Raw genomic sequence first — 26635 nt, 5'->3', positions numbered from 1 at the left:
CTGATTTTATTTTTTATTTTTATAATTTATGTCCAATGCGCCTCCTATCGGATAAGGAAGTAAAACGTCGGTCCATTAGCGTAAAAGAGATTTAGAGTGACTCACCACACATAACCTTCGGACGCCTAGAAATGAGCAGAAACTTGCAACAGAGACCACAAAAGACCCGGGGGTCGTTAAAGTGGATTGCTTTGCTTTTTTTGCGCATACGACATTTTCAAACGCCACGCGCTAAAAACTTGGTTTGATTTTGGTTCGATTTTGACTTTAATCGCTTTATATGTGGATGACAGTTGTGACTAGCCGTGGTTACACTACGTTTTAAACAATATTTGAAGTTTTTATTTGTTATATTTATTTATTCATTAATTTGTAGTACATATCGATGGCCATGCTAAGTTATTTATTTCAACTGCAAATAACGGAGAAAGTGCATTTTGCACTTACGTTAGCGGGATACATAAACCTTTTAGACATTATTTATTCTTTATTGAGGGATCCTAAATCACTAAGAAATGTTTCCGGTGTCAATATATGCGATGATCCAATATAAACTTCCCAATTTTTTACAGCACTAGTCACTTCGTAAGCACAACGGATTTCTGAGTAGCTTACTCCTCCAATAACAAATACAACTAACCGTGGAACGTTTTTAACAGCCGTTTGCGATTTATCCTTATGCCAGTGTCCATAGCGCGCACTGCTATAAAAAAAGTGTATTTTTGTAAAATTACCATCCATAGATTCTGAAGTAAAAGGTAGTATAGAAAATAAGCAGAACAGATGAAATATATACCTTGTTGGGGCATGAAAACCTGCCGTTTTCCGACCACCTAGGAACGGGAAGTGACGTTCATCAAGCTTGTTATCTATGGAATCTTCCATGATGTCTTTAATCACAGGAGTCCATCTTGACATTTGATATGTGTGCTCATTGATTCTTTCTTTACGTGGAACTGTGTAAGTTTTTTTACGATTGCCCTGAAAAATTAAAGGTTAAAGATACAGTGATACAGTGGATTGGCATGTCAAATAAAAAGCAAACTTACATCTGCTATAACGTTAATTCCCAAATAATTGAGATTTGTAATCATTTCTCTTTCCTTTGGTTCAATCTGGGCATGCGTTACAAGTTTAGTCAAGTTTTCCTCTGAAATGCCATTTTTAATCATGACGTACAGCGCGATAATTCGTACTTTGTCATAATTTGATACGGACTGATCCAACAAAATAGGTACTATATTACGCATATGATCTTTAATTTTTTCTCCTTCAGCATCAGTGCCCATTGCCAGATCTTGTTCAACGCGGCATAATTTATCAACATAGCCTTGGTATGATTTCATGCAATCTTCTGCGAGGTGTAAATGAGTTGAGTATTTTGACAGCTGTTTTTGATATTGTGGCATTTTTTTTATCATTTGTGATAAATCTTTCATTGACTGCTTTTCTGTTTGGGTTAGACGTTTTGATTCCGTAAATGTTTTTAAGTACTGAGTGACACTTTGAGATACTACAGCAATATGTTGGTGACGTAAATCAACCCATAAATCATCGTTTTCATCTAGTAAAACTTCCTTTTCAGCTGCATTAGGCGATGGAATAAATTTATAAACGTCATTTACAATGGGTAGCAAATCATACGCCATAGCTTGAAGCGTAAGTTCATGTAATAATGGAGAAACGCAGTCAAAACCACGGTCCAAAATTATTAATTGGGATCTAGCTTTTTCTGGACCTTCACCCATAGTTGGTTCATCTGCTTTATAAGCGTCAAGTTTTTGCTGCACCATTTGAGCTAGCTCAACATTGCCATCCCATTCACTAAAATAAATAAATACAAAGTTATAATGTTGAACACTCTGGAGTAACGAAGCAACCCATTCAAGCAATCGAAGCAGCCATCAATCATTCACCATCTCACACTCGAACAAACAAGAATCAAATAATTTAGCTCTCACGAAAACAACACTGGCTACGAGGAAAAAGCAAAATTTTCACCCTTTTTGCGGATCTCATGAATGCCGAATGGGGGCAACGCTCATCCCGACGTTAAACTGTTGTACAAGCCACTTCTGAAGCAGAACGAGCGGCTGGAGGCGCAGAACGCGAGGATGATGGAGATGCTGGAGGTTGAAGCCTGCAGACGGTTCCAGTTGTACTTCAAATGGTCCAGAATTCATCATCGAAACGCTGGCGTTCAACATCCGGGAGTTCGTCTACGAGCCCAACAACGGTCTCGTATTACGCAAGTACGAGGACCTCTTTCTCAAGGACGGCGTGAAGCTGGACGACACAGCTTAAGTCCACTGAAAATACGCCACACTTTTTATTCAAGTGCCCGAACACATCAATCCAAACCACTATCAAATTTAAGCGTTTGAGCGATTGACTTTTTGGTATTTTTGACACGTTATTATTTTTTTTTTTTGGGAGATTAGCCAGAGACCGAACTACTTCAGTTGAGTGTTTGCAATATAATGAACTTTATTTTAAACTGTCGTCCCATTGACACCTCCGACTCCCCTATTCGTAGTCTACTTGATCTGATTTTCGTTGTCTTCCATTACTCCTCCTTGACGTGATCCGATAGTAGACCGATTTCTTCACGCAGCATCTTGATCCGCAGGTTCTGCAACGGCTTCGTAAGAATGTCTGCCAACATCTTCTCAGTCGGACAGTACTGCAGATCGATCATCTTCTTCGCCTTCAGGTCGCGAACGTAGAAGTATCGGGTTTCCATGTGCTTCGTCCGCTTCTCGATCTTGTTGCCATCCACGAGCTTGATGCAGCTTTGATTGTCCTCGTAGATCGGCACAGCTCAGTTGATCTTAATCCCGAACTCGCCCAGCAACATCTGTATCTAGATCAGCTCTTTGCATCCTTCAGTCAGCGCCACCAGTTCAGCTTCCGTTGATGACAGCGCTACACAGCCCCAGCTGACGAGTCCGCCGCCAAAACGGACCAGATAACCAGAGTTGGATTTCCGGTCTCGGTGGTCGCCAGCCCAGTCCGCATCCACGTACATCTCCAGTCCTGCACCGATAGATCCCAAGTACAGTTTGTGGTCGCTCGTCCCCATCAGGTAGCGTAGCACTCGCTCTGCCTCTTGCCAATCCAGCTGCGTCGGACGACTCTACTTCTGAGCAAATTCGATGTGCTAACGGCAATGTCCGGTCGGGTGTGAACAGCTACGTACAGCAGACCAATGAGAGCTCAGATAATCGGTGTTGTAGGGTAGCTGATCGTTCTCCTCCTTCTGCTGTAGGTAGGCTGGATCCAAGGGAATCTTCGATTTCTTGGCATCCTCCAGACCGAATCGACTTGCCATCTTGTTGATGGCCTTATGCTGGTTCAATTTGAATCCATCGGCCGCTCTTCCATTCCCAGGAAATGCTTCAGATCTCCGAGGTTCGTGACGGTGAAGTGCTGTTGCAGACCGTTGAATATCGCTTCAAACTCCTCCTCAGTCTCGGCAGCGATCACCATGTCGTCCACGTAGATGATGATGTACGCTGTTGACCTTCCAGTCTTCCGAACGTAGAGACTGCGTCGATCTTGTGGTTCAACACTCGAGCGGATTGTTTGAGCCCGTACAGACTCTTATTCAATCGAAACACAGTGTTGACGTCTCGGGTTGTGGATCCTGCAGGCTGCTTCATGTAGATGGTCTCCTCCAACTTGCCATGAAGGTACGCTGTCTTGACGTCCGCGTGCTTTGCCACCATTTTCCGACGGCTAGCGATCGTCAGCAGGAACCGGAACATTTCTTGTCTGGCCACAGGTGCGAAAACTTCGTCGAAGTCCACGCCAAACTTCTGGGTGAAGCCCTGCGCCACGAGCCTGGCCTTGTGCCGCACGATGTTGCCCTTCTCGTCCTCCTTGGTCTTGAACAGCCATTTACATCCGATCGCCTTGCGATCCGGGGGCAGCTGGACCAGCTCCCACGTGACGTTCTCCATGAGTGATCGGTACTCATCGTCCATCGCGTCCTTCCACAGCTTCGCGTCGCCAAGTTTCATCGCCTCAGCCAGAGTAACGGGATCTCGACCCTTCGTGGGCTGACGTCTGGCTGCAAGTCCAACTAGTGTATCGTCCGAGTTCTCGTCTTCACTTGTTTCCGAGTCCGGAACGCTCTCGTCATATCCAGAGTTGGCTGTGAATGATGGAAAGGACAGGCCTTTGCTCGACAGAGTAAAATCTTTGAACTTGCCTGGAAGACTGCGCTCCCGACCGCTGCGCAACAACGCCGGTGACCCAGGCGGATGTAATGGTCGCGAGGGGAGCGCAATAGGTGTCACGTCACAGCTGGGACCTGCCGCGGGCTCGGCGTCCTCTACTTCAACTTCAACTCCAGCGTTGTCGTTTTCGAGTTCAGCTGCGACTTCAGGCTCTTGTGGGACATCATCAACGACTGGTTCAGCTTCTTCCAGCTGCACCGACGGCTCGTCTTCTTCCTGCAAACACGGGATGGGTTCTTCAAAATCCAGACGAATCACCATCGGTTGCTTTGTAGAGACAGGAGCGCCTTGCACTTTTCTACAGCAGACTCGTTGTAGTGGACTCCGGAGACTAGACAATTCTTCAAACGTCTCACGCCATCGAAATTGAGATGGCCTATCCGCTTGTGCCACAGTACCAACGATTCCGCAGCAGTCACCACGAGTGCTTGAGGCTTCGGTGTGGCCTGGTTCAGCCTGAAGATGTCCTTGACCATACTTCCGGTGGCAACGGTGGCCCCGGATGCGTTGATCACCTTCACTCCACCCTTGTCGAACATAACCGTGTTCCCTCTCTTTACGATTTGTCTTACCGAGAGTAGGTTCGTCGACCGGAATTACCTGCACGGCGTTGACTTTAATCGGCTTCTCGTAGGGTGAAACCGTGGTCCACGGCTTCATGCTTCCCTTCGCGACGACCTTCATGGCACCTCTGTTCGCAGCAACGACTGCACCACTGTAGTTCTCCAGGTTGTCCAACATTTCCTTAGACTTCGCAAAGTGGTTGGAAGCCCCTGAATCGAAGTACCAGTGGTCGTCCTCGTTGACGGTTGACAGTACGGTACACCAAGCGTCACCGTCCCTCCGATTCGAGTCCTTTGAGCGGCAATCCTTCGCAATGTGTCCGAACTTCTGACAACGTCTGCACTTCGGACCCTTGCTGTCGCCGGTTGGTCGTGGTGGCCATTTCTGCTCGGGTCTGCGTTCCTGCTTCCTATTTGAGTAGGCCGCGCCCACCGATGTCATCGAGAGTTCCTGCAGCACTTTCGTTTTGATCGAATCCCAAGAAATCACCGTTCCAGAATTCTCCAGGGCCATGATCATCGGGCGATACGATTCTGGCAGTTCCGCCAGCAGGAGTCCACCAACCAATTCCTCCGGAATAACCATTCCGATACCACGCAGCTGGTGCGCGGTTGACATCACCGTGTTCACGAGTTCCTCCATGGACGAACAGCCCTCCAAGTGCGTCGAACTGAACTTCCTGATCAGGCCGGTCCGTCGGGTCAGCTCCGCGTCCTCGAACGCGGTTTCGAGCGCTTCCCACGCTTCCTTGGCGTCCTTCGTATTCCTTCCGTGACAAAAATTGTGACGTTCCAGGTGCAAGATGATCTTGTCTCTTGCCTTGCTATCCTTGACGGCAATTGAGGCAATTCCATAAAATAAAATATAGACAACAAATAAAAGATTTTGCTACTAACCTTCGATAACGTACTGACGGATATTCTCCAAGGGTAGCACAAAGAGTGGCAATTTGTTCGGCAATTCGTTCCATATTTCCATAACGTACAGATGCAAGCGCAGGAGAGTATGCACATTGAAAAGTTACAGGTGAATCAAGGGAATATACCTAAAAATAAATAATTATCATGTAAAAATCTAATCTAGATGGGTCATTCCATCTGAAGCGGAACAGCATTTTAAAATTACAGGGATCTGACACGCATGCAGTTTCCTGAAGTCCCCGCCAGAGGCGCTGTCACTATTGTTTACGTGGGGTTTTTGAAAAGGTCGCATGAAATAAAATTATAAATGTTGTTCACAAATTATTTTTTTTGTTAGTTTTTACTATCTTTTGCATATATTTGCTAGATAATTACAATTATTACGTACATTTTTTCACATTTTACAATTATAAGATCAATAAAAAAAAGTCCTACTTGACGATTCAAGTAATACAATACAACACACATCTTAGCTAAAAAACATAATAGCTTCAGAATAGTTATAGTTAGCGGCGTGCGCACTAACGCGGTGTTATGCTCCGGCCGGTCCGTTGAATTTACTCGGGGATCCAGGGATTGGAAACTCGGGACGTGGAACTGCAGGTCTCTCAATTTCGATTTGAGCAACCGCATTCTTTCCAACGAATTGCGGGTCCGCGGCCTCGAAGCTGTGGCGCTGCAGGAGGTGTGCTGGAAGGGGAAGGACCACCGAGAGTACAGAGGTTATAATATGTACTGGAGCGGCGGCGATACACACGAGCTGGGGACAGCTTTTATCGTGCTGGGCGAAATGACGAAGCGCGTGATTGGGTGGTGGCCAGTCAACGACAGAATGTGCCGGTTGAGAATCAAGGGCCGATTCTTCAATCTGAGCATTATAAACGTGCACAGCCCGCACATGGGAAGCGACGCCGATGACAATGACGCTTTCTACGAGCTTCTTGATTGCGAGTACAGGAAGTGTCCAAAACACGACGTCAAGATTGTCATCGGCGACTTAAACGCTCAAGTCGGCCAGGAGGAGGAGTTTAGACCGGTTGTAACAAAGAAATCTTTCGGTCCAACTCTTATCGCTGAAGGCGAAGTAAAAAGGCTTTGTTTTGAGCAAGAACATCTATTCAACCCAAAATTCCCACCCACAACTCCTCTTCTTCTTGTGCGCTCTTCCCAGCGCTCTTCGTTACGCTCTTCTTCGCGCTCTTCTTCACGCTCTTCTTCACGCTCTTCTTAGCACTCTTCTTCACGCTCCTCCTCCTCTCACCCTCGCTACTCACTCTCGCCCGCTACAGCATCCTCCACGTGCGCCGCTCCGCGGCTGCCTCCGCATTAGCGTGGTTCACGTTTCTATGAAAAAGACAAAAGTTGTTATTTTGTCTTGCATCAACCGGAATTTCGTTTTTTTATGTCCCCAGAAGCACTCCTGAAAATTTGAGCCCATTTGGTAAGGTCTAGGAGCTCCAGTTTTAATTTGAAATTTATATGGGATTTTGATTTATTTTCCATGGGAAACTATCTTTTTTACATTGTATTAGGATTTTTTTTTATAAATCGATGAAATGACTTGATTCTTATAGTAGGAGATAGGTTTTGAACTGGGGAACAACTTTGTAGAACATACCAACATGCTAGGAAGTGACCCTTTAAAGATACAGATACTTTTAGATGGTGGCTTTTGAAGGGGCCAGCCACCATCTAAAAGTATCTGTATCTTTAAAGGGTCAAGACCAAGCAAGTTGGTATGTTCTACAAAGTTGTTCCCCAAAACCCTATCTCCTACTATAAGAATCAAGTCATTTCATCGATTTATAAAAAAAAAATCCTAATACAATGTAAAAAAAGATAGTTTCCCATGGAAAATAAATCAAAATCCCATATAAATTTCAAATTAAAACTGGAGCTCCTAGACCTTACCAAATGGGCTCAAATTTTCAGGAGTGCTTCTGGGGACATAAAAGAACGAAATTCCGGTTGATGCAAGACAAAATAACAACTTTTGTCTTTTTCATAGAAACGTGAACCACGCTACTCCGCATCCTCTTCCGCATTCTTCGCCGGCGACCACCAGGTTTCCGTGGTCCCCGATCGTGCCGCGCTGCCACACGCCGACTTCGGCAGCTTTCGCTGTCTCTGGCCGTTTTGACCGGTCCGTACGGGCCAGCCCAAATCGTTCCCCGAACCATCCGCCTCCAAATTACAGGTGTCGACCCGATGTCGGACCATTGTCGGGTTTCCGCAAGCGGCCCGATATCCAAACCGACTGGGATGAGTTCGCCCTCGTTAAAAACACCCTGTGGAATGGCGTTGTGATTTTCGATTCCACGGATTAAAGATCTTGCAGCTTACCCCGTTAGTGCTGGGGGTGTTTCCTCCTCCGGTCCGCAGTCCCGTTATTTTGCGCGCCGTCCAATCCGGTGTTGTTGGCTGCCGGTTTCGTTGCCCCGCGGGCTTGGCTGCGGATCGTAGACGCCGAGTTGTTCCGCGACAGCCGCTAGTCACACACGCGGTTTTTTTCGTTTGAAGGTTAAGAACTTTTCCTGCCGGCCGTCACGGGATGACCCGTCCGCCGGACCAGGGGAGAGAGCAATGGCCGAGCCGTGGTTGTGCACGATGCCTCGACCCCCGAGCTGCTTAGATTTTTCCTTTTTCTCTCTCTCCCTCTATTCACAAGCGACGCGCTTGGCGGGCAGCTTGACAGCGCGAGCAAGAGCAAAGTGGTGAGTTTCTTTTGCACGTTTGGACGCACTTCGACGTTTGAACCAAAACAATGATTGCTTGGAGCGCGCTCGTCTTTGCTTGGATTTAATTTGACTCAAATTTGGATACAAAAATTCTAAATACAACACGGTAATTGGGAGGTTCAGCGCCCACCAGCAGACGAACGAAAACGGCCTACGACTCATCAATTTCGCTACCTCCCGAAACATGGCCATACGTAGTGCGCCGCCGAGCGATAAGGCCTTGCGCATATGATGCTTGGTATATAACATTAATTTAGGGTAGGACGCACGGACTAAGTCCGGTGCAGTAGTACCTTCTTCCAGCACAGTCTCCTCTACAAGAAAACCTGGAGATCACCGAACGACACGGAGACGCAAATCGGCCATGTTCTCATCGATGGTCGGCACTTCTTGGACATAATCTACGTCAGAACCTACCGTGGCGCGGACATCGACTCGGACCACTACCTGGTGGTGGCAAAGCTGCGCCAACGCCTGTCTGAGGTCAACAAGATCCGGTACCGTCGCCCGCAGCAGTATAATCTGGAGCGGCTCAAGGATCCAGAGGTCGCTACCCAGTACGCGCGGGAACTCGAAGCTGCGTTGCCTGACGAGGGTCAGCTCGCCGAAGCCCCTCTGGAGGCCTGCTAGAGCCATATGGAAGCAGCCATCAACGCAGCGGCATCGAGCGCCATCGGGTACGTGGACTGAGTTCGACAGAACGGCTGGTTCGACGAGGAATGTCAGGCGATTTGGGACGAGAAGAAAGCAGTGCGGGACAAGTGGCTGCTGCACAACAACCGTGGGAACAAGGAGTCGTACAAACAGTTGCGAAGATAGCAAACCCATCTCTTTCGGGACAAGAAGTGCCGCCTGGAAGAGTTGGAGTGCCAGGACATGGAACAACTGTATCGCTCCAACGAAACGCGTAAGTTCTACAAGAAACTTAGCCAATCCCGGAATGGCTTCATGCTGCGAGCCGAAATGTGCCGGGGTAACGACGGAGGCATCTTGACGGACGAGCGTGAGGTGATCAAAAGGTGGAAGCAGCACTTCGACGAGTACCTGAACGGCCCAGAGGCGGAGTACCAGGGCGACGGGGGAAATGACGTCAGCGGTATGGTGGACGGCGAGGATGAGCCACGATGAGGGAAGTTAAGGATGCCATCAAGAAGCTGAAGAACAACAAAGCAGCGGGTAAGGATGGAATTGGTGCTGAACTCATCAAGATGGGCCCGAACAAGCTGGTGGCCTGTCTACAACGGCTGATAGTCAAGGACTGGGACACAGAACAGCTACCGGAAGAGTGGAAAGAGGGAGTAATATGCCCGCTCTACAAGAAGAGGGACAAGTTGGAATTTGAAAACTATCGAGCCATCACTATTCTCAACGCGGCCTACAAAGTGCTGTCTCAGATCATCTTCTGTCGTCTGTCGGAGCGAGCAAAGGATTTCGTTGGGACGTACCAAGCCGGTTTCGTGGAGGGGAAATCGACGACGGACCAAATCTCTTTGTTACGCCAAATCCTCCAAAAGTGTCGCGAATACCAGATCCCGACGCACCACCTGTTCATCGATTTCAAAGCCGCGTACGACTCGGTCGATCGCGAAGAGCTATGGAAGATCATGTACGAGAACGGCTTTCCCGGTTGGAGGTTGGATTGAAGGTGAATGTGGCGAAGACGAAGTATCTGCTGGCAGGAGGAATCGAGTCCCTTAGGGCTCGCATAGGACCGAGCGTGACGATCGACGGCGACGAGTTCGAGGTCTTGGAGGAGTTTGTGTACCTCGGATCGTTGGTAACGTTGGACAACAACTGCAGCAGAGTAATTCGGAGGCGCATCATCACCGGTAGTCGTGCCTACTATGGACTCCACAAGACCCTACGGTCTGGTCATCTTCCCGGCGTACAAAGTGCACCATGTACGAAACGCTGATAAGACCCGTCGTCCTCTACGGGCACGAGACGTGTTCGTCACCCTCTAATTGCAGCAGAAGTTGATTATTGTGGCCATCTTCTCGAGCGTCCATCCAAGTAGGCCTTGTTTTTATCCTTCGACGTCGTTTTGGCAGCAATTTCACGCACACGCTGGCGTGTTTCTTCTTCTCGGAGCTCGCTCTTGATTTCCTCCAGTCGTTGATTTTTTTGCCGCTGCTGCTGCTGCTGCTGCTACGATGTTGTCGGTTCGAACGATGACGATGGAATGAAAATCGTTGGCAAAAATGCTGCCTTCACGACTCCACGGCAAAACAAAACAGCCAATCAGAGAGCGGAAAGATTTTTTGCGTGGGTCAAAGCACGCGCATGCTTGTTCAAGGCCATCTGCGATCGTTTGACGTTTGACACTTGCAAGCGAAAATAGTTAATATTTGTAACTTTTTTTTAATGAAAATTTTGGGGGAAGATTTAAATTAAATTAAACGCCAAGCGTCAAAAGCTTTAAAAATGCACAAAAAGCAGTGCATGAATCATTTGAAACAATAACTCTTTCGTGAATTTTTCGTTGGCGCTGAAAAGCGCAATTTTGTTAAATTTCACGCACACGCTGGCGTGTTTCTTCTTCTCGGAGCTCGCTCTTGATTTCCTCCAGTCGTTTATTTTTTTCCGCTGCTGCTACGATGTTGTCGGTTCGAACGATGACGATGGAATGAAAATCGTTGGCAAAAATGCTGCCTTCACGACTTCCCATCCCCATCAGTGCATCAAAAAGCGAATGACGAAGGAATGGGATAACCGGCGCAAAGGGGCGGGGCATCCGTCACCATTCTAAGCCAATATAACCCCGCTCGGTCAACCCTGGGAAATCATTCTATCGTTGGACGCCGAGGAGTAAACAACAACCTGGACCTGGAAGCAGATGGCCTGGAGGCCCAGAAGCAGTTGGCCGAAAAGCAGCTAGCCCGGAGCTAGGAGCAGACCAAGCGGAGGAAGGCCAGCCAGAATAATTAAGAGCCACCGGAATATTCTGGCCACAAGACCCGGAGTGGCCAGATTCCTCAGGGGTGTTCCGATGGAAGGCCATACTAGACTGGACAACATGGGTATCAAACTTCTTGGATTTTGATACTGGTGATGAAAATGGCCAATTTGACAGTATTGGCTACAACCTGGAGTGATCGGTGCCCTCAGGGAGGTTGTCCCGGGTGGACATTTAACGAACTAAACGATTTTGGGCAATATTGGTATCAAATTGCATGGTTTTTGATATTGGTAATGAAAATGGCAATTTAGAAAAAGTTGGCCAAAAGCTGCAGTGGCCGGTGCCCTAAAGGAAAGTTTTCCCGGGAAGACATCTATTGAACCAACGAGTTTTGGCAATATGGGTATCACAACTCATGGTTTACAATACTGGCTATTTCGAAAAAGGTGGCAACAATCTGGAGAGGCCGCTACCTCACGATTGTTCCGATTGGGGGACAAACATCGAATTATAGAGATATCATGGTTTTTTAATACGGAGCTTAAAGAGAAAATAAACGAAATTATAAATCCAATAATGTTTTGATTTTATCTGACGCATAATTCAACAAAATTGCTTAATTTATAAGCTTTTCTGCTAAGTTCTTTGTCATACTGGTCATGTGTAACATAACCACCTGCACCTTTTTTATTGTATTTAAGGCTTCTCCACTAGCTTCTGCTCAAGTTAGGCCAATATCCGAGTCCAAACTGTACCGATTCATACAGTACGCCACCGGTCACTTCCGAATACCCCAGGACGGTTCCGGATGAAGGTTTCGACGCGCGACAGCAGTGTAACACGATGGTCACGTTTCCGGCCTCAATCAGGATAGTCTTGGAGGAGTTGGACGTTGATTCGGGAAGGGTGGTCGACGTTTTCCGGTTGGAAAGTAAAGTGCCTGAACGGGGAGTTCCCGATCCTGGAAGCGCATCCGGAACATGGAGTTGATGAGGCCCTCGGAACGGAATTCGATTTTGAGCACGTAATCCTACTTCGGGAATGACACAGATTTTTTTTGGCTCCCTGTCCAGATTCATTCGGCTGAAGCTGCACCGTCGCGAGGTGAGTGTTTGTGGGCGGGAAGTTGCTGAAAGAGATGGAAAGTAAGTGAAGTTGGCTAGCCACTGCACACATTCTCAATACTCACCGGTGTTGTAAACCGCTTGTACCGAGTGCAACATCTGCGCTGACCACCTCCGTTTATGTAGCTTTTCGTCGTCCTCCTCTTCGTCGGATCCTTCTCCTCACCGTGAAAGTAAAACTTGTCCAAAAACCGGAAGATGATCTTCTTCAACGCAATCTCGTTGTTCACGCCACGCTTCGGCAGCGCCATCTCCTCGATGATCTCGTCCCAGTCCTCGCGGGAATTGACCTTCAATCTCCAATCCCGGGCCACCACCACCGAATACAACCGGTGCGAATCCACATTCCTACCTCTCATCTTACAAAAACAAACAAAATCAATCACAAACCCCCCAAAACACCCAAGCTTCCTTCTTACGCATTACGGCCGTGGAACAGCTGCAGTTCCTGCAGGAAGCTGGCCTTGTCCTTTTCGGCACTCCAACTCTTCCAGGCGGCGCTTCTTGTCTTGAAAGAGATGGGTTTGCTATCTTCGCAACTGTTTGTACGACTCCTTGTTCCCACGGTTGTTGTGCAGCAGCAACTTGTCCCGCGCTGCTTTCTTCTCGTCCCAAATCGCCTGACATTCCTCGTCGAACCAGCCGTTCTGTCGAACTCGGTCCACGTACCCGATGGCGCTCGATGCCGCTGCGTTGATGGCTGCTTCCATATAGCTCCAGCCAAGGGGTTGGAAACTCTTAGGCCTATAATTATTATGTTAACCAGTATATCAAAATATATGTTAGTATACTTATTATTTCCTTTACCAATCGCCAGTATACTAACCAATATACTGAGAGTATCTTAATATACTAACAGTTTATTGCTGTTCGGTAAGTATACTAACAAGTATACTGGAATATCGTTAGTATACTCAGTATTCTTAAGTTATATTAGAGTTTCCAGCCCCTTGGCTCCAGCAGGCCTCCAGAGGGGCTTCGGCGAGCTGACCCTCGTCAGGCAACGCAGCTTCGAGTTCCCGCGCGTACTGGGTAGCGACCTCTGGATCCTTGAGCCGCTCCAGATTATACTGCTGCGGGCGACGGTACCGGATCTTGTTGACCTCAGACAGGCGTTGGCGCAGCTTTGCCGCCATCAGGTAGTGGTCCGAGTCGATGTCCGCACCACGGTAGGTTCTGACGTCGATTATGTCCAAGAAGTGCCGACCATCGATGAGAACATGGTCGTGTCGTTCGGTGATCTCCAGGTGTACTTGTAGAGGAGGCTGTGCTGGAAGAAGATTCTACGTATGGCCATGTTTCGGGAGGTAGCGAAATCGATGAGTCGTAGGCCGTTCTCGTTCGTCTGCTGGTGGGCGCTGAACCTCCCAATTACCGGTCTAAACTCCTCCTCCTGGCCGACTTGAACGTTTAAATCGCCGATGACAATCTTGACGTCGTGTTTTGGACACTTCCTGTACTCGCGGTCAAGAAGCTCGTAGAAAGCGTCCTTGTCATCGGCGTCGCTACCCATGTGCGGGCTGTGCACGTTTATAATGCTTAGATTGAAGAATCGGCCCTTGATTCTCAACCGGCACATTCTGTCGTTGACTGGCCACCACCCAATCACGCGCTTCGTCATTTCGCCCAGCACGATAAAAGCTGTCCCCAGCTCGTGTGTATCGTGTGTTTGGCGCACGTGCGCAACGCTCACTTGCTTTAACTTTAATTTTATTTTAAATTGAAAACTTTATTTTGTCGCACTACGATTTCTGTTGGGTTGGTCCTTACCGGTCGTCGATAGCTCAGGGGGGTTGGATCGGGGTTGTCCGGATTGCTGGGGGCGCCTTTATTTCCTGGGAGATTCCGTCCTTTTGGTGGGGTTTTGGGGGGTTTTCCGGGGTCCAAAAAAGCAACACGTACACACAAATTCACATAAAACACTCAGCTACACAAACTACATTTATTCCACGTTAAAAACTACATATATTAAAACTACATAAAACAGATTAAAATCGGCCCTCTTGGCCAGCTAGTTTTGCTGCTGTTCAGCGTAAGGGTTTCGCACAATTATAATACTAATAGCCGATGACCGGCCAGTCCGTCCCGCGTATTGGTGATCGATCTCGATCAGCTGGTCCAGCACACGCATACAGCGGCCGCCGCCGTGTGGATCGCGAGATGCTGGTGAGTTGGGATGAGCTGCATACGGTGAGAAGCGAGATCGTTCGAGCTACCGTACTCGTAGACATTCCCGCCCACCCTGAAATTCCGGGAATTTCTGAAAAGAAAGAAAAAAAAGAAACCACCTCTCGGACACGAAATGTTGCGCACGGAACCGTTCAGTTCTCCGGGGTTTTGGGGTCCTCGGAAGGTTCAGGTGAGGGTGATGGTACATCGGGCTCGGTAGGCAAAGGTAGGATGCAAATCTTCTCCACAGGTCTCGTCAGGAAGTTCGTGGCGGTCTTCAGGGTGACGACCCGCACCACGCCATCGGCTCCGGGATGAAGTTCCACGACTCGACCCATCTTCCAGCGGATAGGCGGCTGGTTTTCGTCCCGGATCACGACAAGTTGGCCGATCTTGATCGGCACTGGTGGTTTCCAGCGCTTTGATCGCCCCTGCAGCTGCGCCAGATATTCGGTCCGCCATCTCCTCCAGAAATCCTGCAGCTTCCTCTGCGTCGTCTGCCATTGGTTCAGGCGGTTCATCGGCACGGCGGTGATGTCCAGGTCCGGAAGCTCGTGCAATGATGAGCCGATCAGGAAGTGCCCTGGTGTGAGCGGCTCCAGATCGTTCGGATCGTCCGACATCTGCATCAGCGGCCTGGAGTTGAGGCACGCTTCCACTTGCACCAGCAACGTGTCCATGTCCTCGTAGGACACCGGGTTGTCGCCGAGAACCTTCAGGAGATGGGTTTTGGCCGATCGTACCGCGGCCTCCCATAGTCCTCCGAAATGGGGAGCGCCCGGTGGGTTGAAATGCCACTGAATCCCCTGATCAGCGCACTCCTTGGACACCTTCTCGCTGTGATCCTTGCTGCGAAGCAGTTCAAACAGCTCTTGAAGTCGGTTACGAGCGCCAACGAAGTTGGTCCCGTTGTCTGAGAAGATTTCTGCGGGCAGGCCTCTTCTCCCGATGAACCTTCGCAGGGCCTGGATGAAACGGTCGGTAGAAAGGTCCGTTACCAGTTCCAGATGTGCGGCTTTCGTACACATGCACACGAATACGGACACGTATGCTTTAATGGCTACTCTCCGCGGACCGGGGCGAATGTAGACCGGTCCGAAGTAATCCACTCCGACCTTGGAAAACGGACGCGCCACCGTTACGCGCGCCGAGGGCAGTTCTCCCATGAACTGCTGGATTTGAGTGGGTTTCGTCCGGAAGCAACGCTGGCAGTTGTGCACGATCTGGCGTGCTACGCTTCGACCTCCAAGTGGCCAGTACTTGAGACGAACGGTCGCGAGCATCAACTGCGGTCCCGCGTGAAGTAAACGTTCGTGGTAGTCCTCGAACAGGATCTTGGTCAGCGGGTGCCGAGCAGGTAAAACTATCGGATGCTTCGTGCTGTCGGTTTCCTGCGAGTGACCTAACCGTCCACCGACTCGGATCAGGTTGTCGTCTGCTAACTTCGGGTTGAACCAACGCAGCGGTGAGTTCCTTCCCACAAATCCGCCGTTGGACAGCGCTTGCCACTCCGCCTTGAATTCCTCCTTCTGCACGAGACGAATCATGGTGTGTTCCGCTTCCTTCAGCTCCCGTGCTGTTGGAAGACCTCGCTGATCTACGCCTTCATCGTGCCGCAGGATCTTCATCAGCCTCGACCAGTACGCTACGCTTCGAATCAGGCTCCGGTAGTTGGAAAACTTGCTGATGATGAAACTCGGGAAATCTATCTGCTGTCCGCCAGCTAGGTTCGCTGCAACGTGACGTCTTTCTTGGTCTGCTTCCTCGTCACGATCCAGCACCGGTTGAGACGGCCAGTGTTGAGGTGATAGCTTGAGCCATGGGGGACCTTCCCACCACAGCAGTAGATCTGCGATATCCGCCGGTGCGACACCTCGGGAAATGAGGTCCGCAGGATTCTGGACTCCCGGCACGTGGTTCCATCCCCCGCGCTCCGTCAGCGCTTGGATTTTCGCCACCCTGTTGGCGATGAAAGTGTTCCACGTCGTAGGTACGTGCCGTAACCACTGCAGTACACAGGTAGAATCCGTCCAATAGTAGTACTTGACGTCCAGTTTGGTTGCCTTGAAGATCTGCTCACCCAGAAGAGCAGCCAGTTCCGCTCCGCAAAGCTCTAACCTTGGAATCGACTGGCATTTGAGTGGAGCGACCTTGGATTTGGAGCTAAGCAGCGCCACGCGTACTTCTCCAGCCTGGTTTACGCTTCTCACATACGAGCAAGCTCCATATGCATCCTGGGAAGCGTCGCAAAACGTATGGATCTCGATGTTGACCGCCTTGGGAATGATCACACATCTTGGGAATGTCAGGTCGTTCAATGCCGGAATTTGTTCATAGAACTTCAGCCATTTTTGAACGATTGCGGGTGGAAGCTCGTCATCCCAGTCCAGCTTCTTGCCGTTCTTGTCCTCCAGCGTCCACAGCTTCTGCATCAGGATTTTAGCTGCTTCGATAACTGGACCGACGAAACCAATCGGGTCAAATAGGGTTGCAATCGTTGACATTATCCTCCGCCGTGTCCACGGCTGGTTTGGGTTTGGGGTTGGGTGATCAAACTGGAACTTTAGAACGTCGGTGGTTGGTCGCCAAACCAATCCCAGAGTCCTTACGGATGGATCTGGATCCAGGAGCACATCGCCAGTCCTTGACAGTGCTAGGTTCTCGTCTGGTATGCCCTGCAGTACCAGAGGGCTGTTGGATGCCCACTTCCTAAGCCGAAAACCGCCGCTCTCCAGCAGAGCGTCCAGTTGGGTTCTTAGTTCCACCGCTTGATCCTCGTCGTCCGCGCCGGTCAAAACGTCGTCCATGTAGACGTCTTCGAGCGCGACCTTGGCTGCCATCGGGTAACGGCTTTGCTCATCCATAGCGAGTTGCTTGAGCGTCCGGGTTGCCAGGAAAGGTGCTGGCTTGGTACCGTACGTGACCGTCGCAAGTTCGTAGATTTTGACCTCCTTGTTGGGGTCATCCCGCCACATGATGCTTTGGAGCTTCATGTCTTCCTCGGTGACTAGAACTTGTCGGAACATTTTTTCCATGTCAGACACGAGCATGAACTGCTTTGTCCGACTCCGTAGAATTATTGACCGTAGATCGTCCTGAATCGACGGTCCCACCAGTAGGGCATCGTTGAGCGACACTCCCGTTGAGCTCGCACAAGACGCATCGAATACCACTCGCACCTTGGTCGTAGTACTCGATTCCCTCACCACCGGGTGATGTGGTAGGAACACGCGCTTGACCTCTCCGAGGTCGGTAGCCTCGCGCATGTGTCCTAGTTCCAGGTATTCCTCCATGAATTGGTTGTATTGCCGGCGCAGTTCCGGTTCCTTGGCTAACCTGCGCTCCAGCCCTTGAAGACGTCGGAATGCGATGTCCCGTGACTCGCCCATCCGTGCCAGTGCGTCTTCGTCCTTTGGGTATGAGACCGTGTACCTTCCGTCAGGACCTCTCTTGACGGTACGCGAATACAGCTCCTCGCATCGCGTTTCTACCGGGGAATAGTTGTGCGGCGTTGCGACCTCCTCGCAAGCCCAAAACCTGGTGAGCAGCTCTTCTAGGGTTGACGAGACTGCTACGTTGCATTGGGTAACCGAATTGGAGTCTTGGTTCTCCACGTTTCCGGTCACAATCCATCCAAATACCGTTTCGGTCAGTGTTGGTAGACCGACTCCGAGTTCCAGCTCCTTCCCAGAATTGAAGAAAGCAAAGAAGTGGTGGATTCCAAGCACGATGTCCACCGTCTTGGAGTTAAAGAATGCGGGATCGGCTAATTCCACATCCGGAGGAAATTCCCAGCCGGCCACACTGACATCCGATGTCGGGAGATTGGCCGTTACCTTGGGTAGTAGGAGAAATTCCATCCTGCGCGAGAACCCTGTCACTCGCGACTTGATTGTAGCTTGGATTTTGTGCTTGACCTTGGTGTTCGCTTGTCCGATGCCGTACACCGCGACATTCGAGCGTTTCCGTTGGACCTTCAACCGCTGACAGAGCCGCTCTGTCATGAAATTGCATTCCGAACCCGAATCCAGCAACGCTCGAGCAGGAAACTTGACGCCTTCGTCGTCCTCCACCAGGACAACAGCTGTGGCCAGCAGAACTGTAGAAGTACGATGCGCTGCCACGTTGGATGTTACTGTTTCCGTTTGAGTCGAAGACTGTGCTGCTTGGTTCGAACTACCACCATTTGGACCACTGTTTCCACCTCGGTTGAAGTCCTGTCCAGATGACGTTGGTTTTGGTCTGTCGCTTCTCTTAGGTTTGAAGCAAACCAAAGTGTGGTGCTTGGCTGAACAGTTCTGGCAGACAAAACGTGAGGTACATTGTGTCGCTTGGTGTCCACGCCGGAAGCAGTTCAAGCACATAGAGTTCGTTCGCACCACCTTGTCTCTTGCTGCAACTGACATGCCTTGGAATGTCGGACATCTGAACAACAGATGTGGCTCCGAGCAGACTACGCAGCTGACCCCAGACGACTGCACCGCATTGAAGCTTGATCGGGTGAAGGGAGCCTTCCGCTGCTTGGATGGTTTGGTATCCGCCTTGGTTCCTGCAGTCATAGTTTTGAGCGAACTAAGAACTCTAATCCGGGTGTACAAGAAATCAGTCAAGTCCTTGACCGTTTCTTTTCCTTTGGCTCGTTGGATTCCTTGTTCTCCTTGTTCGCCTGTGCCGCTGTGACTTCTTCCCAGCTTCGCTTTGTGACAGGATCAAGTCTCGAAGAGAGAAGGTGCAGCAACAACAAGTCCTTGTAGTCTTCCGGACTCACAAACTGATCGAGCGTCCGAACGGCCCGTTCGAAACCCTCCAGAAGTTCTTGAAGATCAGTTACCGACTCCTCGGTCAATGTCGGAAGATTGAACAGCGTTTCAACCTGACTTCGCTTCAGCAGATTGTTGTCGTTGTAGTATTTCGTCAGGATCTCCCACGCGACCTGGTAATTCTTGGCGCTCATGTAGAGTCCGTCGACCATTGTTCGTGGCTTGCCCAGCAGGCATCCTTTGAGGTACTGGAACTTCTCAATGTCCGGAAGATCCTTCTTCCAGTGGATCAACGACGTGTACAAGTCCCGGAAACTCAACCATTCGTCCAGCTTGCCGTCAAATTTCTGCAACTGGATTTGTGGCAGGCGCACGTGGTCGTGGATTGGATGTTGCGTCGCGTTGAGATCGAGTTGGGTCGTGTTCAGATCTGGGTAGGTTTCCAACTCCTTGGCCTTGTCCACCAACAGCGTCTTGGTGTCGTAATAACACTGTAGGCAGTCCTTCCTCTTCTTGCTGTACGCGTCGTCCGTGCCGGCGTAGTCCTCGTGCATCTCGATGTCCAGAATGGTGTCGTTGACTTTCTCCCAAAGTCCGTCAAGCTTTTCCAAGCGAACCTTCACTTGACTCAACGTGGTCGTGTTGTTCATCTCGCTGGCGAACGCGTACACCGCATGAAACAACTCATCGGATGACCTCAGCTTCGCCTCAAGCTGCTTCAGCGTAGGAGACGCCTTCTTGGTTGTCGGCGCCATCGTAGTTGTGCTCACAATTCACGAAAAAACACGAAAAGGTATGGTGTAGTATTCCGTCACGGTCTAAGCCTCGGCGTAGACATACACTGTAGAGTATTTTTTATGTATTTACCTTCACAAGAAGTACAATCCACCTGCTCTACAGGTACGCGCAACGGTGAAACGGTGACAGCGGTTGATAAAACTACCAAGTTCCCTCGAAAACGTCCTCAAATCGTGAATTTCGTGCCAGTTGATCGTGCAAAATGGTGGGAGAATATTTGTAGTACCCAAAAAGTGCTTCGGCAAGACATATACGACGTGTATCATACGTGCTTAACTGACCTTTGCAAAAAAAATCAGCCTCCAAAAAGTTTCAAATTCCCAGCTGGACAGTGTTCCGTACAGTGACGGTAGCACTGCAGCAACTCTTCGGTGAGATGAACGATGAGCAACTTTCTCACTAGTGAGTTGACGCTCATCAGCAATGTTCGGTGTGTTGTCAACATAAAGTGTGCGAGAAGTGAAATTGGTGGTGTAGTAAGCTGACGTGTCCCAGGCTTCGGCTGGACAAATACTTTTGATTCGTGTAATTTACCTTAGGAAAAGGTTAAAGATGCCGATGTCCATTCAGCGGATCGCGGTTTGCCAGCTGCCGACGCAGTACGGATGGTCATCAAAGGTAAGGTAGCATTAGCAGCATAAATGCATTCGTGTGATCGTCCAACACCATATGATGATTCCAGAAGATGGCCTCTCTCGGTGCAGCGGTATTGGTGGTGATCGTCGCCGACGGTGGTATTGGTGTCGTCGAGCCTCGATCGTCCAACTTGGTGTGCGTGACCTCGATCGACGTTGATGATCGTCAATGATGGTGATGATTGTTTACGTTCGATCGTTGGGTGGATTTTTGGAGAAAAGTGGGTGTTAGCAGGAGTTCAACGTCTAGCTTCGGCGTGCGACATATACTTGCTGTATGTATTTACCTGGACAACCAAGGCACCTTGCCCAACGGATGGTGATCCAGCGAAGCGACGTCCAGGTGATCTTCGGTGATTGGCGATAATTGCTGCTGATTCCGGTTGGTTCGCAGAGTAGCAGCGGGTGAACACGAAGATCGACGAGCCAGCGACCGTTCACTGGGCTCTCCGGGTGCTGCGAAGCGATGAACGATCCGAGCGGGGTGTAGTTTTGTCCGGTGAGTACTCCCAGTACTCTAGCTGAGCGTGAGTGGTCGCGATATCCGATCGCGATGGCGGAGCCCTTTGCTCGCCCGCGGAATTGAAGGCCGGTAGCACAGTTCCCAAACTGTGATGGCGCTCGGTGTGTGTGCGTAGGATGGCGCAAACCGATGTACTTGGTGGGGGCCAACCTGGCCTGAGGTCCTTCCGAATCCTTCCCGATCCGGTTCGAAGGACCAATAATGTTGGGTTGGTCCTTACCGGTCGTCGATAGCTCAGGGGGGTTGGATCGGGGTTGTCCGGATTGCTGGGGGCGCCTTTATTTCCTGGGAGATTCCGTCCTTTTGGTGGGGTTTTGGGGGGTTTCCGGGGTCCAAAAAAGCAACACGTACACACAAATTCACATAAAACACTCAGCTACACAAACTACATTTATTCCACGTTAAAAACTACATATATTAAAACTACATAAAACAGATTAAAATCGGCCCTCTTGGCCAGCTAGTTTTGCTGCTGTTCAGCGTAAGGGTTTCGCACAATTATAATACTAATAGCCGATGACCGGCCAGTCCGTCCCGCGTATTGGTGATCGATCTCGATCAGCTGGTCCAGCACACGCATACAGCGGCCGCCGCCGTGTGGATCGCGAGATGCTGGTGAGTTGGGATGAGCTGCATACGGTGAGAAGCGAGATCGTTCGAGCTACCGTACTCGTAGACAATTTCACTCCGGCTCACTGTGCGCCTTCGAAATCTCTTCCACACTTCCAAGCCACACCACACGCGGACCGTTCGCGACGACGACGATACGATCACACAATACTACCGCGATGCGAAGGACCGAAGACGACGACGAGCTTCTTGTTGCTGAGGATCACTTTATTGTTCACTTGTTTGGCCAGATCTAATTCGCAATATCGACTAATTTTTTCGCGCGAAATATTGGCGATTTTGCGATCGCTGGACGCGGATTTTGTTTTGCACCACTTCATATCACTACAGGTTCCAACACCTGCTGACGGGAACCGGAAAACAACGGATTTGCGAGTAAATTCAACGGACCGGCCGGAGCATAACACCGCGTTAGTGCGCAGGTACACTAACTATAACTATTCTGAAGCTATTCAGTATTTTAGCTAAGATGTGTGTTGTATTGTATTACTTGAATCGTCAAGTAGGACTTTTTTATTGATCTAATAATTGTAAAATGTGAAAAAATGTACGTAATAATTGTAATTATCTAGCAAATATATGCAAAAGATAGTAAAAACTACACCCAAAGATAAAGAACGAGGGGATAGTCCTCACGAAAATGGTCCTCTCGCGTGTTCATTCGTTCATTGGAACAGTTCATCCTATTGAGTGGCTTATATGGACAGATGACCGCCACTTAGTCACCGAACCATGGTGGCCCATACGGCAAAGGCACGGTTCAATAAGCCGAAGGTCTTGGGTTCGAGTCTCGGTACCGGTACTTTTTTTTATAGATGAACTTTTTTTGAAGATGAACCCATGAGTAAAGTACTCTCGGTAATTTCGGGATTTATCTTCTCCGTCCGCACACAGTACCATTTTACTACCGAATCGAGCTCTTTATCCTCTCGTATGCCGATGCCCAGTTCTGGGTGGGTGTGGGTGTGTGCAACCAACCAAACGGGACCACGCGGCCACTTGTTACAAATTGAGTTGTTTCCATGTATTTTTAGATTTTAACATTCTATACTTGCAAATAACTCGCATAGGCATTTGGAAGGTGTTAGCTCTGCCGAGCTTTGGTGACACATTTCTACGCTGGCTAGCCGAGCGCGAGGTACCTCAGCTTTTATCGACAAGCCCCGCCCTGAAGAACGTTTGCACCAATCGGATTCAAACGTTATTTAGAACTTCCGAACCCTTGTCGAATGGACAAGGACCCAGCGCGTATATAGTAGTAACAGTATTTCTAATTCCAGTCATAGCTCACCAAGCCGTGATGGCCTAGTGGTTAGCATTTTTGCTTACCAATCCAAAGGACGGAGGATCGAACCCCGACTCGAGCGACTTTGATTTTTCGTTCATGTTTAGATGTTTCAAGATTATTATTTCCTATACTTTCTCGTTGGGAGCAGGTGGGAATCGAACCCAGGACCATTCGCTTACAAAGTGAACACCGTAACCAGTCAGCCACGGCCGCTCCTAGCTATGCCGATGCCCAGTTCTGGGTGCAACAAAAAATAATAACATACGACCTTTTCAAAAACCGCACGTAAACAATATTGACAGCGCCTCTGGCTCTGGTCTTTCAGGAAACTGCAGGCGTGTCAGATCCCTGGACTCGTCGCGTCCCGGCGGAAAACGCCGGCAATATTGCCTTACCTGCGGCTCAAGCAGGCATATAAGTGGGGATTTCCAAAAGGAAGGTTGAGGCCTCAGCTGAAGGCCAAAAGGCTGGGATTTCCAAAAGGAAGGTGCTTTTGAAAGTGACATCGAACAGCAAAAAGACGAAAAAGAGCGACGGTACTGTACCGATGGATGAGGAGGAGGAGAACTCTTCATCGCACGAGGTGCAGCTTTTGAAAACAACAAATACGCTGGACTCTCTGACGAAGACCAGGTAGCGGAAGCAAAGGAGAATGAAGTGAAACAGCGAAAGGAGAAACTGCCTCCTTTTTATGTGCGGCAACCATCAGCAACGATCGACTTTCGAGCGGGGCAGGTTGAACTCATTATGTCTGGGAAAGTCCAAGACAATATTCGTCTGTGTCAGGATGGATTTAAGGTGCTGGTGCAATCTAGGCAGCACTATCAACTGGCCAAGGATTACTTGGCCAACCTCCTATGGCCGAATGGTTACGGGTTTCGCCTCATAAGCGGAAAGTCATGGGTTCTTCTCATGGTGGCAGCCTTAGATTTAAGTTCAGAGGTAGCAGCAACCGCATGAGTATAAAACGGTTGCTTCACGTGCTCTTCAAGCATGTGATCGATCTTTGGATATTCCTTTGCGCCTCTTCCCAAAACACTTTCCTCGTATCTTCGCATGTGAATAATGCCCAGCCGATCGGTATTGCACTGCAGTCCAGTCGCATTGTCCAGATCATTGCAAAAGGGAACACCGCAAAAGTAGCACCGCAAAAAGACAATTGTCTTTACAAGACCCCGCGCGGCCAATAATAGCTGCTGGGAAGAGCTTGAAAAATGACTCGAAAAAATTGTCACCTAGCGATATACAGCGCACAAGGCACAAGGTAAGGAGTTTACAGCATCTGGATGGAACAGCACTTTTCCTCTCAATAGGAACTGTGTTATAGATCTGGAAATGCTCAATAACAGTAAAAATGGGTAACACGATACAATAGTCCTTGTAATCAGGATTTAATGTCTTAATACTCAAACAGAAAAAAGGATTACTTGACCGAAAACGAGGTAGAGTACTTTACCCATGATGTAGTCATGGATAAGCCGTTCAAAATCATCGTCAGAGGTCTGTACGAATGTCAGTGGGGGAATTAGCTGCCGAGCTAAAAGTTTTGAAACTGGATGTGTTGGCGTGCACAAAATGAGCCGACGCAACATATACATCAAGTTTCATGACCAGCTCTACCTGCTGCATTCGACTAAGGGTTTAGAGCGAACAATTTATTTTTATTTATTGTTGTTACACTTTAAGAAACACGTAAGAACATACCTGGGATTCATAGGGAAGAAATGCAATGTTAATTTCTTTTAACGTCTTAATTTTTCGCGATACAACTGATTTACAAATATCATTAAAAAGTTCTTCGGGACACACTAAAATTTGATAAAACTAAATGAGATTATAGTTTTTATGACATATGAAAAAAAAAAATTCTACGCGAAGGCGTTACTTTTAGCCTTTTATTGATTTCTCTGAAACCAAAATATAAAAAAATGGAATTTTAATAGCGATTTGTAGATTGGCAATACAAGTCGAATAGGTTGAAAATGTTGCTTTGTTTCAAAGAAATCGATTAATTTATAAGGCCAGTATGCTCTTCAAAAGAAAGGGGGTCAAGAAACAGCTTCACGAACGGCAGAACAAAAGAAAGAGAACGTTTTATTAGGGCTTTCCTTTACCCTCTCTGGCTTGCTTTCGCTACCGATGCTGCCCATTTGAAATTTTTCTTGACCGGTACCTTCCGATGTGCGTACCTTACAATAAGCGTAACACCTGAGCGCAGAAACACATTTTGCTGTATTACAATATGCGGCATACCTTCAGTGAAATAAACATGTGCTGCTTTATATGTAGGCTTGGCAGGATTTTCAAAATCTCTCATTAATAATCTTATAGAATCTTCGGAAGGTGTTATCAAATATACGGCTTCAATTGCGGGTAGGGGCTCTCTTTTTTTATTTATATCTTCTACCACTGCAATAACATAGATTGAAAACGTTTAAATATATACAGAAGTTCCATTGGAAAAGAACCTAAACCGGAGAAAATTTCTCCGATCAGGCACACAATTTTTCTAGAGGTTCAAAATTAGATCCGTATTTTTTTTGTTTGACCATTAGGGTCGCATTAATGGCCACTTTCGTAATTTTGGCCAAAAACACATTTTTCAAAAAAGCATAACTCCACACAATTTCAACCGATTTTAGTTGTTGTTCACGCGTTGTATTAGAATATTAGTTTCCATTCCTTTTAGGACCACCACGCGATCCACACTTTTTGTGTTATCTGTTTTCTCCTCCTACCGCGTAGATAAGATCAGTGCACTGTACTCCGCGACTGATAGTAGCCGAAGATGAGCCGATCGACAGTTCAACTTGAGCTGCTCCTAGCTGTGCTAGGAAGGGTAGAACAATCAGTCTGCAATAAATCGCGATCGTGAGCACTTTGTTTAATTTAAGTCAAATAAAGTGTGCTTTTTGATCCTCTACCGCGAGTGTTTGTATTTGATTAAAGTCCGCCGATCAGTACCACAAGACGTTTAATTATGTACGTAACAGTTGTTGAAACAAATGTAAGGCGATAACCCAGTCAAATCAATCCGAATTCTGAAACGGAATCTAATTAGAATCGTACACAAATTCCGTTTAAAACGCAACAACCGGTTCGAACACGGAACCGGTTGTTGCGTTTGAAACGGAATTTGTATACGATTCTAATTAGATTCCGTTTCAGAATTCGGATTCAGTTAACTGGGAAGTTGGTCTTCCTAGGAAAAATAGTCTGAAGACCAAAAATATAGTCCAACATTTGAAAAGGTTGAATGAAACATTAAAATGCCGTTTTAACGGGGTATGGACCAAAGAGCCTATGTCTGAAAATATTTTTATCGGACAATTTTACGTAACGTACT

General features: G+C 48.4%; 2 protein-coding genes across 4 annotated transcripts in view; both read right to left on the bottom strand.

Moving 5' to 3' along the window:
* Positions 1–331: 331 nt before the first annotated feature.
* LOC6047178 (protein ROP) overlaps positions 332–26635 on the bottom strand; it is a 61943-nt gene continuing 35639 nt past the window's right edge. The window contains exons 3-8 of one of the 3 annotated variants that reach the window (XM_038264796.1): positions 25543–25698; positions 24994–25097; positions 5702–5850; positions 1050–1824; positions 797–981; positions 332–703 (exon numbers count right to left, since the gene is read on the bottom strand). In XM_038264796.1, the coding sequence (XP_038120724.1) occupies positions 481–703; positions 797–981; positions 1050–1824; positions 5702–5850; positions 24994–25097; positions 25543–25698 (1592 nt within the window). In that variant the 3' untranslated portion in view covers positions 332–480. Of the gene's footprint in view, positions 704–796; positions 982–1049; positions 1825–5701; positions 5851–24993; positions 25098–25542; positions 25699–26635 lie in introns of those variants that run through there. The other 2 variants (XM_038264797.1, XM_038264799.1) reach the window with 2 other exon arrangements.
* On the bottom strand, positions 11038–13004 carry LOC119770261. The gene is made up of 2 exons (XM_038264802.1): positions 12552–13004; positions 11038–12491 (listed from the first exon to the last, which is right to left on the bottom strand). The coding sequence occupies exons 1-2, from the start codon at positions 12843–12845 to the stop codon at positions 12438–12440; spliced, it is 348 nt and encodes a 115-aa protein (XP_038120730.1). The 5' UTR covers positions 12846–13004; the 3' UTR covers positions 11038–12437.

The sequence above is a fragment of the Culex quinquefasciatus genome, chromosome 3 (genome assembly GCF_015732765.1).
Source record: "Culex quinquefasciatus strain JHB chromosome 3, VPISU_Cqui_1.0_pri_paternal, whole genome shotgun sequence".
Taxonomy (NCBI): Eukaryota; Metazoa; Arthropoda; class Insecta; order Diptera; family Culicidae; genus Culex; species Culex quinquefasciatus.
Note: the sequence above shows the minus strand (reverse complement) of the source record. Positions and strands in the feature narration are given on the sequence as shown.

Coding starts and splice junctions, on each gene's coding strand:
- LOC119770261 (XM_038264802.1), bottom strand. CDS start 12,845: ATGAGAGGTAGGAATGTGGATTCGCACCGGTTGTATTCGGTGGTGGTG. Junction 12,492..12,551: donor ACAAGCGGTTTACAACACCG/GTGAGTATTGAG, acceptor CATCTCTTTCAG/CAACTTCCCGCCCACAAACA.